Raw genomic sequence first — 14050 nt, 5'->3', positions numbered from 1 at the left:
CCAGCGAACAGGAAGAAGGCAAACTCTTGCAACGCAGGGCACACTTGGGAGCCCACCAGTGATGATGTGGGGTGGCAGGGGCTGCTCTTTTGCCACGGCCTGCCTTCCCTGGGCCTGTCCTCATCAGATGTTAGCACTTGTTTTTCCTTGGGAAGGAGGGAGAGAGTAGCCCCAGTGTCAAGAACAGTCTTGGGAAGCCCCAGGGCTGGCACAGATGAGCATAGACCCAGAAAGGAATCAGCCAGTCAGCAACAGATGGGAGGCTGAAATCAGAGTGAGAAACGAAGGGTCAGAGCGGACACGACCCCCAAGAGTCAAAGAAAGGATGGATGTAAAGTTATACGTGCTTGCCTGGATTTCCCCGGCCTGCAGCGGCCTGGTGAGAAAACTGCCCAGTCAGAGTCTTTGTAGTCACTTATTTAATAATAATAATTCAGAAGAAGCAATCCCAGCTGTAGACCAAGTTATCTAGTTTCAGAACATTTATCACTCCAAAAAGTGCATCCCCTCCGGCAGTCAGTGGTATGAATGTGAGCTCTTCCTCTCAATCATACCCTCATGCACAGGCCTCTTCTCTGCAACCCCAGCTTGGCTGACACGGCCACCTTAGAATAACCCCTAAATGTGGAATTTCTGTTCTCAGGAGTCACCATTTCCAGTATGAAACTCTTAGTGACAAAGAATGAAGACTAAGGATCAAAGATTATCAGATTAATTTGCCTAAAACCAACTCACCTAGAGACAATTAGTCTCAAATATTTATCAAATCTGCAGCATTTCAAAAGGATTTAGCAGAGTTACCCTTTCACTTTTTATTGCTCTTGTCTATGTAACCTTTAACTGTTAGCCAACTGAATATGCCACATGCTTGTTCATTTGTTTAGAATATATTGGCATTTTTAACAGCAGGGATGTAGAAATTAGGCCAAAGCATCAAAGTCATATGAGCTCCATTACGTTTTCCAAGGCATCTAATTTGTAAAGGGATATTAGATTAAGAAACACAAAAAATGATACACAAAATGTCTGTACCAATTAATTATATTTATTGCTAGGAACTTTAAACTTTTTCAAAAAATGTTGGAAAAGTAGATAACATAGGGAAAGATGTCCGTAAAAGTAGGAAACAATCTCATTTACAAAGTGCTGCAAATTTGATAAATTTATGTTGACAATAACTCAGAAGTACTGTTGAATGAATAGATTTAAATCCTTAAAACACCCAAAAATAATAGAACACCTAAGTGAACACCTAAACGGTTCCCCAGATGGAAGTGAGCTTTTGGCAAACTGGTCATTAAGTGACGTAAACTTTGGCAGCTCTCTCTGCCCATGGGTCCTGTCCCCGCGCTTTCAATAAAAACATCCTTTCTGCACTGAAAAAAATACAAAAAACAAAAAAAAAACCCACCAAAAAACCCAGTGAAGTAAAGTTAAGTGTATAAGTGTTCCATGAATTTAAAATTGGCTTTAGAGGGACCAATTTTAGCCAAACGGACTAGAGCCAGGTCAAAGCATGTCGCCCCTCTGGCTCCCCAGAACCTCAGGGCTTGGGAGTTGCAGTGGCTAGAAGCCTGGATCCCTCTGCAGGGTGGCAGGTCTGGAGTGGTGGGCTCCTGTGAGGGGACGGGGATGACAGTGTCCTGAGAAGAAGGGAGTGAGAGAGCGGGTGTGTATCTGTGAGTGTGCCCCTGTGTGTATAGTTGGCTGGAGGGCTCCATGTGCCTGCACCTGGGTGCGTGGCCTAGCTTGAGGCCTCCTGCATGGCTCACCTGGCACCTCCACCCCCAAAGACCCACTCGTTACGTCCCCGAGCTGAGGAGAAGAGGAACCCAGGACAGGCACCCACCCGGCCTTCCCAGGCCCACGTGAGTCCCTGAGAGACATGCCAACACTGGCAGCAGGTCCACCCGAGCTGCCCCTGCTTCCCAGCACAGGGGTGAGTGGCTCTCCTGGTCCTTAGAGAGAAGATGACCAAGAAACAACTCATGGATAAGGTCCAGTTTCCACCTCTTCATCCAGATACAGAGATAAGATACTTGGTAAGAACCTGCTGACCCCGTATCTGACCCACATGAGGGGTGCAAAAGAGTGAGGAGTGTTCATAATGTCCTCTCTTCCTATAATCCAAAGCCGGAACATTGCTTGACTTATGCATAAACGGATACTGGAGATACAGACTAGAACCAGACCTTTAGAAAGTCCTGGAACCTGCCTGTGCATACCCGAGTATATGCTACAGCACAGGTTGTGCACATGGGAAGAAAGCCAGTCACCCCACCATGGCAATCGGAAGGGTCCTTCTCCACAGTCCATTTGGAATGTCGTATCTTTGGGTCTCTGGCCCATGGGGCCCTCCCCAGAGGACTCTTCTGCCTGACCTGGGAGTGCGTTCCTGGCCTCGGCTGGCCTCAGAGGGGCCCTCTGGCCAGAGGAGTTTGTCAGGGGTGGCGAAGGCAGCAGCGGTGACCGCAGTTCAGATATAGTTGGCAGGGGGCTGTCGAGCACTGAGCCGCTGCATGTGACAGCCGTGGCAGAGCAAGTGCCCATCCAGAGGGAAGCAGCAGCAGCCTTCCTCGTCACTCAGCTGCATCCGGCAGTCCTAGGGAAGAAGGACACCTAGTTCACCTCAGCCTGGGCACCTCGGACATGTTGGGAGTCTGCCCTGCTCCACACCAGCCTCCTAAGGACTGGAAGAAAGGGGGGGGGGCGGTTGGAAGCAATGGACTCCCAGAGAAGCCCGAAAAAATACCTCAGCAGGACAGCAGGTGTCGCTGCTACAGCAGAAATAATGAGCCGGCCTCCCATCTGCAGGGGTTACCAGGAGTCCCCAGTTTAGTCTTGCCTCCAGGGAAGCCAGATGCAGAAAGCACTAAACCCTCAGGACCAGAGAGCCTGGCTGGAGGACGGGAGGACGGGAGAGATACTGGGGACGGGTCGGAGCACCTTCCTGGCTTCCATGCCTCAGACCTCTCCTACAGACTCGGGCAGTCCAGGGACATGCCTCTTCCCCCAGCCCCGTTCCCCTGCTCCAGATTCTCCTCCAGGAGCCCTGGCTCCTAGCACTCACCTCACAGTGGTAGCACTCAAAGTGATAATCTCGGTCCATGGATATCACCCTCACAATGTCCTCACAGCCCTGAAATGATGCAGACCCCCATGGGATGAGCGTAGCATGACAACCCCGATTCTGCCCTCCCCGCTACGGGCCCCTTCCCACCCCAATGCGAAGATCATACGGAGGGCCTCCAGAGAGAGCTCTCTGCAATCATCTGTAGCCTTGAGATGGCCTTTGCAAATCCTCCTAGAGCTTTCCCCTCCCCTTCCTTGGTGCTGCCTCCAGGAGGGCATGTCCTCTCACAGTTTTCCCTCTGTCCAGCAGCTCTGGCCTTACCTACCTCTCCGAGCTGTGCAGAGGCAAAGGGGCAGGCAGCCTAAGTAAAGTAAGCTAGGCTGGGGACGAGGAGATCCAGTAGGGTCTGGCTCCTCACTGGCTTTTGGATTCTCTCCCTAGGCAAACGTGTAGCACACACAGCATAAATCACTGCCGACATCTTCCTTCCAGCCCTGAGGATTCTTCCTACCTTTTTCTAGCCCCTACATCTGGGATCTGGTGACCCTGACCTCAAAGAAAGGAAGTCTCCTCCTCTGGACTGGGAGAGACGGGATGAAGCCTGGGCCCAGTGAGGCTGTCAGACATGTCCAGGCCCGGATGTTAGGGTCAGGGTGGTGACCCTGAGAGCAGAGTCACACGGGAATCTTCAGAGTACATTCCTCAGCACCACTGCCTCCCGCGGGAAGCCAGGCCGTATGTCCCCATCCCCTTCCCAGGGGCAGCGGCACTGGCTGCCCTGCAGGAGAACCCAGACATACTGACCTCTGAGGGGAGGATGGGCTGGCCACAGGCCGCACACTTAGGAGCATAATTTCTGAAAAAGAGAGGGCACAGAGAGAGGAGTTGAGGTTGGGGAACCCCCGAGGCCAGTTCCACACCATACCCCATGGGGGTAACTCACTTGTGGTAGTCAGTGACACAGTACACCTGGTTGGAGAAGTCCACTGTGAAGGGGATGCCATCTAGACACTTGTTGCAAACGATGCATCGGAAGCAGCCTGGGTGATAGGACTTCCCCATGGCCTGCAGGATCTGGCTCACGGGGTGGTAGGAGAATCAATCAGTCTCCCTCTAGTCTCGGTTCTCCAGCTCCCCATGGTGCTCCCCGCTGTCCCCCAACCTCATCCAACTCCCTGCCCTCCTCCCAGAACAATGCTATGTAATCTGAGGGGCCTAGGCCTCTTAAAACAGAGGCAGGGGGGCGCCTGGGTGGCTCAGTCGTTAAGCGTCTGCCTTCGGCTCAGGTCATGGTCCCAGGGTCCTGGGATCGAGCCCCGCGTCGGGCTCTCTGCTCGGCGGGAAGCCTGCTTCTCCCTCTCCCACTCCCCCTGCTTGTGTTCCCTTTCTCGCTGTGTCTCTCTCTGTCAAATAAATAAATAAAATCTTAAAAACAACAAAAACAAACAAACAAACAAACAAAAACCCAGGCAGAAACCTTGAAAACGGTCTTAGAGAGCATCCAGGCCAGTGGTTCTCACCCCGGGCTGTATATTAGGATCGCCGGGGGAGCTTGTAAAACCCATCAATGCCTGGGCCTCACCCCAGAGGTTTTCATCACAGTCTCTGATGACGACCCAGGCACTGGTCATATTCTTTACTTCTTGCCAGGTGATCTGCTAGGGTTGAGGACCACTGATCTAATCCTAGTCCTCCTTCATATGGAAAAGAAAAAAAAAACAACAACAACCCTGAGTCCTAACTGAGTCCATCCAGTAGCAGGAAGGGGATTAAGACCCAGGACCCTGCACTCCTAGCTTGGCTGTGCGTGCAGAATGAGGCAGGGACCAGATCACAGAGGCTTGGGATGGCAGGATTAGGGGTCCAGACTTGACCCCACCGGCAGAAGGAAGCCACTGTAAACAGCTGCTCTGGGGAAGAATGAGAGGAAAGCGACTCATGCAGTGAGGGTTCCTCCCCCCACCTTTTCTTAGAACCCACGTAGCCCCTGGTTCTACCCGTCAGCCCCCCAGCCTCAGTGAGTCTCAGCTGACGACACTTTGCTTACCTTCTCCAAAATCAAGTGACCACAGACACAGCATTTCTCAGCTGCCTCCTGAAACCCTGAAAACTAGGGAGAAAGAAAAGACCAAGGGAGGATATTACAAGTAGAGAACGACCTGATGGGTGGAACCCCAGTGAGCCGCCAAGAAGGGGGGTCCCAGCGTGGGAGCCATTCCAGGCCCGGGGAACCCCTCACTCACCAGATAATCTTCCTCACAGTACACGGAGCCATTGACGCTGTAGAAAGCCTTGCAGCGCAAAGTTCGCCCTAGAAGCAGCAGACAAGGGACTGGAGCCATCCCGGGGTCCGCGTACAGGGCGTCCCCGCCCCAGGGTCACTGCTCTCCAATGGCGCATGACGTATTTAAACCTGGACTTTAGTGCCCGTGCTCCTCACTGCTGTGTGTCCTCCCTCTCTACACAAAAATCCCATGCGGCGCAGTTCCAATTTACTTTGGTCTCATTCCTGCCAAATTCCCCTCTCCTCTGCTCGCTGCTCCTCCAGTTCCTGCCTCAACAGTTTTCTAGGATCCTGCCCTCCCTCGATGAGTGCCTTCCTATCCAGTGCTTGTGGAGCCACCAGGGAGAGCAAAGCCAACCCCAGGCTGGGGGGCAAGGTGAAGGAGCTCTGAACAAGGTGCCGTCCAATGCCCAGGGAGGGGGTCGCACTGTTGCAGGCCTTGCCCTCTGGGACCTTCCAACAGAAGGGCCTCTGCCTATGCACAGCCATCCTGCTCTCTTAGCCCTGTCTGTCTTCTTCCAGAGACAGGCCCAGTAGAGGTCAGGAAATATTGGCATTACTGTTGGGGACAAAGTGCTTTGCTTGGGAGCAAAGTCATTGCCCTTTCCCCCTGCACTAGACCGCTCCCCCAAGCTTAGAGGAACCCAGAGAATCCAGGATCTTCTGTGAGCAGACAAGGCATGTGACCAACACTTAGGAACTGCTCCAGGGTGTCTAAATTGTCAGGGAGAGGGGAGGAGTGAGACCCAGGGTGGAGAATGGGCAAGTGTGCCACCTCCTCTGCCCTCTTCTGATCAAAATCTCTTCTACCTCTGCCCAATGGTTTGGAAAAGCTGACTTAGAAACTCGTGAGACACAGCGCGAGTACACAGAGGGAAAGAGGCACACCCAGAAGAGGCCCTATACACAGGAGAGACAGATGGAGGAACCTAAGAGAACCAGGCAGAGGTGGGGGGTGACAGGGGGCGGGGGTGGTGGTGGTGGGAGAGAAAAGCCGAGTGCTGGAGTCAGACAGGCAGAGATAGGAGATTAAAGGTTTAGCAGAGGAATCAAGAGTGGGCAAGCAGTGGGGAGGGGTAATGAGGGAGGTGAGGGAAGGGCTGGGGAGTTGAGGCCGCTGGGAGCACCCCCCCCCCCCAGGCGGGCCTCCTGAGCTAACAGTGGCAGGCATTCCTGGAGCGTGATGTCATCAGCTTGGCATGGCCCTGTGGCCTGCACTCCAGCGAGGTGGCTGAACTCTGACCAGCCAAGAGAAAACCCCCTCTCTCCGCCCCCCAGGGCTCCCCACTCCCCCAGCCCACCCCCACCCTTCCCACATTCCAGTCTTTCACTGTCGCCCCAGGCAACTCAGACTGCCCAGGACCAAACCCCACCAAGGAGAGGCCGAGGCCGAGGAGGCCGGGCTCGAGTCCAGGCTGGGCAAGCAAGGAGGCAGAAGAAAGAGAGAGGAACAGAGGGGAGGAAAAGAGGCTGAGTGGAGGAAGGGAGGGCTGACCCCAGAAAGCAGACCCAACATAGGGGCTGGAGAGCCAGGTACAGCAAAGAGGAGGGCAGGTGGGGCAGCAGTGGGCATCCAGACACATGGGGGGGGGGGCACCGAAGAGGCACAAGCTCTGCTTTCCCCAGGCCCTTGAGAGTGTGTATGCGTGTGGGGCGTGCCTGAGGCCTCAGCCCCCCGGTGCACAAGGCCTAGGGGTCCACTCACCACAGGAGCAGCAGACAAAGCACTGGGTGTGGTAGAGACTGTCCAGGGCCTGGCAGGCGTTGCTCTGCCCATAGATGCCTTTGTTGCACTTAATACAGGTGCCTGAGGGGAGAGAAGAGGTTGTCAGCATCACACCTAACACCCCCAGCTCAAAACCAGGGATTCGGGATCTTTCCTGACTGCTCTTTCCTGATTGCTCCAGAGGACCACCAGTCCCAGCCTTCCTTTGATGGGCTCCCTCCTGGGAAGAGAGGAGAGCGAGAAATGGAATGCAGCAAGGTCTTGGCTGAGCAGACCCAACCTTGTTTACTGATTAATCAACAGATATTTTCTGAGCATCTATTTTGTGCCTGGCAAAAATATGGTGCCCGATACTGTGGAAAATTGGAAGAGCGCCAAAGATATGGTCATTGACCTTCAAATGTGCAGATTCTGTCAGGGAGAAAAGACTAACAGGCAAGGGTATGACCCCCGTTGTACTGTGTGGGACAAAGAGTCAGAGATGCCAGTCCATAATGGCCCAGCAGTGGCCTCCTAGAGGCCTAGAAAGCCTCTCTGGGACCTCAGTTTCCCCATCCATAAAACGAGCTGCTATATGGCTACAGAATGACTTCTTACTGCTCCACACCTCCATCTAGGCTTCCAAGGATAGAAAGAAGGATATGGCTCAGCAGAGGGCCCTGTGCAGAGGGGACCATGTGAGCATGACTCCTGTGGGGAGGTGGCTGCTAAGAATGTAGGGTGTGTTCCAGGCACTGGAGGTTGCACAGGAAGGTGGGGGAAGGGTGACAGAACCCCTAATGTCTCCCTGAAATCTATCATGGGAAGGATAGAGCTGAACTGCTCTTCTCTGACAGCCCCCCTCCTAAAATACATACACCTGGCTCTGGCACCCACCTTTCCTGGGTGTGTTCTTCTCTCCCTCCACTCCCCAATTCCAGGCTCATGAGTGAGGGCTAGGGCCTGTCTTTGGGGAGCAGATCCCAACGGGCCTGCCTCACCCGCCCCACCTCTCCCCCTCGGCACACTGCCATACTCCTTGCCTGTTGGGGCCCATCCCAGTCTTTGCCCAGGGGCTTGGGAGCCCGTGCAGCAGCTGCAGCGACTGATGGGCCCAGGCCTGTCCTGCTCCCACCCTCTGGCAGCTGGCAAGGCTGGAGCCAAGGAAGAGGGCCCCTAACGAGGGGCCAGAGTAGGAGGGTAACAGTCAGGCTAGGAATTCTGTCAGAGGAGGCAACCTGACTCTCAGGGAAAAGAAGACTCTACCTCTGGGGTCAAAAGGCCCATAAGGGTGAGCCAAGATCGCCATGCCAGGGGGGCCCATCAGAAGCATTTCTCTGCGAAGCCTTGGACATTATGGTAAGACAGGTGCAAACTGCTCAGACATGTCCACCTAGCCTCCTCTAACCCAGCATATCTACACCTAGGTTCTTCCTGCCATTTTATTGCACTCTGTCCAAGCCCCTTTCTTCCTTTTCACTCTGATGGCTCAGCCAAAGAGACTTCTTTGCCCTCAACTGCCACTTCTCATGGGCTCCAAACGGAAACTGCTAAAAGGACCTGGTCCCTTAGTCTCCCTTGACCAAAGCGTCATCTACTCTAGGTTTTCCTCTCTTAGGATGGGAGGATTGGGGTTGAACGGGGCAGGGAAGGCCCTGTCAGCCTGCAGCCCTGCTACCTCTCAACTTCCGCCTCAACCTGCCCTCCCTGGCTAGGTTCCTCTCCCTCTCCCCATTTCTAGCCATAGAGGTCTAGAGCATGGGGTCCAGGGCAGGAACATGGATGGTGAGAAAGGTGAGGAGAGGCCCAAGGCCTTCCACTTCTTTTCTTCCCACCGTATTAGCATTTCTTTATATAACGAAGTGGTGGCTGTGGGTCTTAGCTAAAAAGATCCTCAAGATCCCAATATCCCCCGGTAACTGAGACATATAATCAATCGATACTCCTTAAAGGTAATCGCGTGCGGGAGAGAGAGAGCGACCAGGTTTCCTTAACAGCGGCAGAAGATAACGTGCTATTTCTAGCCCGCATTCTGAGCAGGTTGTGGCCCAAACTGAAGGCCAGGTTATTCCTGTCAGTTACACAGGGTCATTAACCTACTAGGGATGCTGGTGTCCAGGTGGTCACGGCTTCTGCCCTGACTTCCGGAGGATGGGGAAAGTAGAAGCGCACACCATCAGGTCTCCGCTTAAATGCCCACGCACGCAGCAAGCCAGCAGGACTGGGACGAGCGGGCGGCAGGGTCCCTGCTTTCCTTCCCAGAGCGCTTCACCCTCCCTCCCAGGCTCCATTTCCCCGACCGCGGCCACGGCTCCGCGCGTGTTAGCAAACAGCACCCCCCCACACACACATACCCCGCCCCACCGCACCCCACCCTCCGCCCCGCGCCGCGCGGCCGGCCCCGCCCGCGGGCACCTGGAGCGCCCGGGCAGGAGCCGGCACGCACGCGGCCCGCCCGCCCCGCCCCCCACCCGCGCATTCCCCGAATTCCTGCGGGCGGAGCTTGGGCCCGGGTGGGGGCGCGGCGCGCAGAAGCCTGCAGGGGCACCGCCGCCAAGGGGGGAGCAGGATGGGGGGATGCTCTCACTCCCCACTTGGTCCCCTCCCGAGGAGGCCTCCTACCACGAAAAACGGAGGCTCTAAAGCTTCAACTGGGACTCACGAGATAATCAGGGGGGTCGAGAGTAGCAGGAATAAGGAACCCCTGGTCCATTTGAGACCTGGTGGGAAGGGGAAATCCCTCTTGTCTCTTTTCTAGCTCCGCGTCTCCGCCTCCGACTTCCCGGCGCCGGCAATTTGGGCCGTCGGGGCAGTGGGGAACGAAAGCGGTGACGGGTCCCGTCCCGTCCCTAACCACTTCTCTCACTCACCGAAGTAGTCCTCCCTGGCCTCCGGCTCCCGCATCCGGGCCCGGGCGGCCTCTGGAACGAACGGACCCGGCGGCTCCTCGAGACCCGACGGCTCAATCCCCGAGGGTTCCCCGCGGGCGCCGGCTTCTCGCCCCCCCGTGCCCACCGTCAGGCGCAGCAACGCTGTTAGCTCATCCTGGTATCGGGCGCCCGCGGCGCAGTCCCCGTAGCCGGTCACTGAGTGTCGTCCGGGTTGCGCCCCGCGTCTCTCCAAGGGCCCTGCCGCTCCCACTCCGGCCCCGGCTAGAGCTCCGGGGCTGCCCAGGGCCGGGGGATATGAGTGGCGGCTTTCCTGGCAGCCGAACCCCGCGGGCCGGTGAGCGCACAGTCGGTCCAGGGCAGCGTGGAGCTCCGGGTAGGCGGACGGCACCCCTCCAGGGGAATAGCCCGCTGGAGCTCCAGCCAGGGTAGGGCCAAACAGGCAGGGCCCGGCGGGCAGGGGGCTGCCGTGGCGCTGGTCGTAGCCCATGCTGATGCCGCTCGTACGATTGCTGCAGGGTCGGCTACCTCCGGCTCCGCCTGCCCCCGCCCCGTCCAGCAGCAGGCTGCCGCGGGGGCTGGACGGCTTGCTGGCGTCGCTGGCTGAGCTACTGGCGAAACTGGAGCGGGGGCTTAGAGCTGGGGCCGTAGTCTCCAGCCGAAAGTCGGGGGGCAATGACTGAGGTAGAGGCAAGGCCCGGGTGGGAGGCGGCCCCCCGGGAAAGGAGCCTTCGTAGCGCTGCGCCTCAAAGGAGCCGCGCGGGTTCCGCTCAGCGTCCAGGGGGCCCTGCTCCCGGGCTGGCTCCAACGGCTCATCCCCAGGTCCCCCAGTAGCTCCACGGGGCCCTGATTTCCTAGGAACCCCCAACCCACTTAGGCGCCCCTTGCCCGACCCGGGGGTCCCATCAGACCCAGACCGGCTAGATTCACCCTTTCTGCGGCCGAACTTGGCGCTGCCGGAGTCCGAGAGCCTTAACTTCTCCAGCAGGCGACTGGCTTTCTCCCCTAACCGCTCCATGCCCTCGGGCCTGGGGCCTCCAGCCCCCTCCCCGCCCGGCACCCTGCAGCGTCTCGGCGGCCGCTTCTCTTTCCCAGCGGCCGGACTCCGGTTCCCCGGGGGCACGGGGTAGGCACAGAGGTTTAGCCGGCGGCCCGGATGCCCGGCGCCGGGAATCCCGCAGCATCCCCCAGCGAGAGGGGCTGCTTCCCCCCGCGCATCAGGGGTTAAGCGAAGCTAGAAGGGCCTACGGCCTCGGCTGTCCCGTCCGCAGGTCTGTCTGTTCACGCGTCCACTCGCCCGGCCGCCCCACTCTCCCCGGCCCCCGCCCCCCTCGCTCTCACACTCAGCACAGACCGAACTTCTCTCCCAAACTTTTGTCTGCCTGGCCGGATCTACTTTCCGGGAGGGGCGGAGCGCTGTGTGCGAGAGGAACGCGGGTGTCTGCGCAGGGATCTCTCGTACGCGGGCGGGGGAGGGTGCTGCTGATGCTAACTGTCCTGGACGTGGAGACCCGCCGACTGGAGGCGAGAGGCGGCCGAGGGGCAGTTTGGGCAGCTGCTACTACATCTCTCAGGAATTGGGACCGGGAAAAGTGAGGGAGGGGGGAGAGGAACTCTTTGTTTGCAGTTGGAATGCGCGGAGGGGCACGGTGGAATGTCGCGGTCCTGGACGGGGTGACGCGAGGCATGTTCTGCGCAAACATCGTGACTTTGTTCCTACTGTGGGGACTGTGGGAGAGATGAAGAGAGACTGGCACAGAAGTAGTGAGGCAGGGAGAGATCCATAGAGAGGGGGACAGGGAGAAAGAAAGGTAGATACATAAAGAGGTTCAGAGACGCTAATGTGAAGAGCCCAGAAGGGCGAGGAAGGTCGCGTAGAGAGGTGGTGGAAGACAGGTAGCGAAAGAAAGGGGGAGCCGGAGCAAAGGGAGGGGATCGTGGGTGGTGCGCAGACCGAAGGATGAGCAGACTAAGAAAAAGGCAAATTTGTGCAAGTCCAGACAGAATGAGAGCCCAACATATAAACTGCAATAAAAGGACACCACTTTCTGAACCCAAAGCTCTGCGCCGGTAGGGAGGGAAGGAGCTTTGGTGTCTATGCAAAAGAAACGAGGAGGAGGGTTGGGACTCATCTCTAAGGTCCGGGTAGGACAGAAAGAGGACTAGAAGACACCCCCTGGTGTTGGGAAAAGAGATTTTTAGCAACTATTTCAGGCGACTATAGGGATAGAAGGCCTGGTTGTTAAGACTAGCAAACGCCTCCCCCGTTGGTGGGCCCACAGGAGATTGTAATAAAGAATAAGTATTAAGAGGAAGAAAACAAATGTCATTTAGACGGGCTAGCAAGTGAAAATGATCAGGGTGGAAAAGGGAAAGGGGAGGCTTCTGGTGTTGGCCATACTGTAAACATCAAGAATAAGGAAAGGAAGAAACGGTGGCTGAAGCTGAACATGCCTAATTAAATACCAGCGCAACTGATTTTGCCCTTAGCACATCAGGGACAAGGGGTAGAGGAGGTAAAATGGGGAAGGAAAATGATTCCTTTGTATTTAGATAGTAAATGAATATGAAAATTTTATGCAAACAAATCATGCATATTATTTTCATTTCAACATTTTGAACACCTTTCATAATCTTAATGTAGCCTTAGGGAATGGGGAAGCAAAGGAGGTTAATATCTTTGGGGAAGTTAATTTGGCACAAACTATTTGGCTTCTTTGTCCTACCTGCATTGTCTTCCTGACCTCATCTCTCTGGGTAATCAGCCTCTCTGTTTCCCTGTCAGGCCTACAGCTTTTCTCTGATCCAGAGGAGAGTTCACTATCAGACTAGAAGTAGGGAGCACTGAAAGCATTAGTAACAGAGGGGAGCTATCAGGTTGTATCCAGAACTTGCTGTGAGCGACATCTTCAGAATTAACCATAAGGCTCTCCCTCCTTTCCTGTCTCCAGATGGGAAAGAACCTGGATTCTTCCTTCCAACTACTTACAACCAAAATATCCACAGAGCCTCTTATATTTGTAAGCTTTCCCACGCTGGAGTGAGGATGGGAGAGTGAACCTTATGAGAAGTTGAGAAACCTTTAAAGGAGGCCCATGCGGGAATTACTGGTAGCAGCAATGGGCACAGCTGAGACCAACGACCTGGATTTTCAGGGGATAACAAGAACCAGAGGCAAGTGAAGGGGCAGAGGGATGCAATGAAGGCGTGCTCCAGTAGTGCTCATGACCTGGGGTAACGGTTCCATAGTCTCATCTGGAGCCAGGAGCTCCACAGGCGCTGTTCGCCCTGTTCTCCCTCCTCAAGATTTGAGTTACGAACTATGTACACAGATGGCTCCCAAATCCTTATCTCTAGCCCAGACACTTTTTCTTTTTTAAAGTAAGCTCTAGGGGCGCCTGGTGGCTCAGTTATTAGGCGTCTGCCTTCGGCTCACGTCATGATCCCAGGGTCCTGGGATCGAGCCCCGCATCGGGTTCCCTGCTCAGCAGAAGCCTGCTTCTCTCTCGAGACCCCACTCCCCCTGCTTGTGTTCCCTCTCTGGCTGTCTCTCTCTCTCAAATAAGTAAATAAATAAAATCTTAAAATAAATAAATAAAGCTCTATGCCCAACATGGGGCTTGAACTCATGACCCTGAGATCAAGAGTCACATGCTCCACTGACTGAGCCAGCCAGGCGCCCCCTAGCCCAGACTTTCTTGGACTTAAAAACTCAGCTGACTACTAGCATCTCCATTTGGTTGTTTCAAAGGCATACAACTCTCAGTTGACTTCACCTTCCCTGCCTCCCGAAACTGGCTCCTCCAGTGTCCCCTGAGTAAATGGCGCCATTAGCCACTTTGCTGCTTAAACCAGAAACCTGAACACCAACCTTCTGTCATCCTCCCTCCGCCTCAAGTCCAACCAAGTCCCGTCAGCAAGGCCTGTCAATCACCAAGTCCTATCAGTCTGGCTTCTTAAATCACTTTCAAATCGGTCCTCCTGTCACCATCATTTTCCGTCCAGCTGTCTCTTTTCTCCTGGGCCACTGCAGAAGTCCCCCCCGCCCCCCCCCGCCACCCCGGCCTGGCTTTCTCCCTGCCATCCATCTCATACGGAGG

General features: G+C 55.6%; 1 protein-coding gene across 1 annotated transcript; it reads right to left on the bottom strand.

Annotated features, from left to right (window-relative positions):
* Positions 1 to 2446: 2446 nt before the first annotated feature.
* Positions 2447 to 10968, bottom strand: AJUBA (ajuba LIM protein). The gene is made up of 8 exons (XM_028114918.2): positions 9933 to 10968; positions 7063 to 7164; positions 5317 to 5384; positions 5121 to 5183; positions 4017 to 4147; positions 3878 to 3929; positions 3071 to 3139; positions 2447 to 2602 (listed from the first exon to the last, which is right to left on the bottom strand). Exons 1-8 carry the CDS (start codon positions 10966 to 10968, stop codon positions 2477 to 2479), a joined length of 1647 nt encoding a protein of 548 aa, XP_027970719.1. The 3' UTR covers positions 2447 to 2476.
* Positions 10969 to 14050: the final 3082 nt, after the last annotated feature.

The sequence above is a fragment of the Eumetopias jubatus genome, unplaced genomic scaffold, assembly GCF_037043125.1.
Source record: "Eumetopias jubatus isolate StellerSeaLion01/CBP00866 unplaced genomic scaffold, mEumJub1_p1.0 scaffold_7, whole genome shotgun sequence".
In the NCBI taxonomy this organism is placed as follows: domain Eukaryota; kingdom Metazoa; phylum Chordata; class Mammalia; order Carnivora; family Otariidae; genus Eumetopias; species Eumetopias jubatus.
The sequence above is the reverse complement of the archived record's forward strand: the minus strand, read 5'-3'. Positions and strand labels throughout refer to the sequence as shown.

What these genes read in the sequence shown, in the direction of transcription:
- AJUBA (XM_028114918.2), bottom strand. Translation starts at nt 10,968, where the DNA reads ATGGAGCGGTTAGGGGAGAAAGCCAGTCGCCTGCTGGAGAAGTTAAGG. An exon ending in TGTGTCACTGACTACCACAA is followed by an intron (nt 3,930 to 4,016) that starts GTGAGTTACCCC and finishes TCTCTTTTTCAG; the next exon opens with AAATTATGCTCCTAAGTGTG. An exon ending in TTGAGTGCTACCACTGTGAG is followed by an intron (nt 2,603 to 3,070) that starts GTGAGTGCTAGG and finishes CTTCTTCCCTAG; the next exon opens with GACTGCCGGATGCAGCTGAG.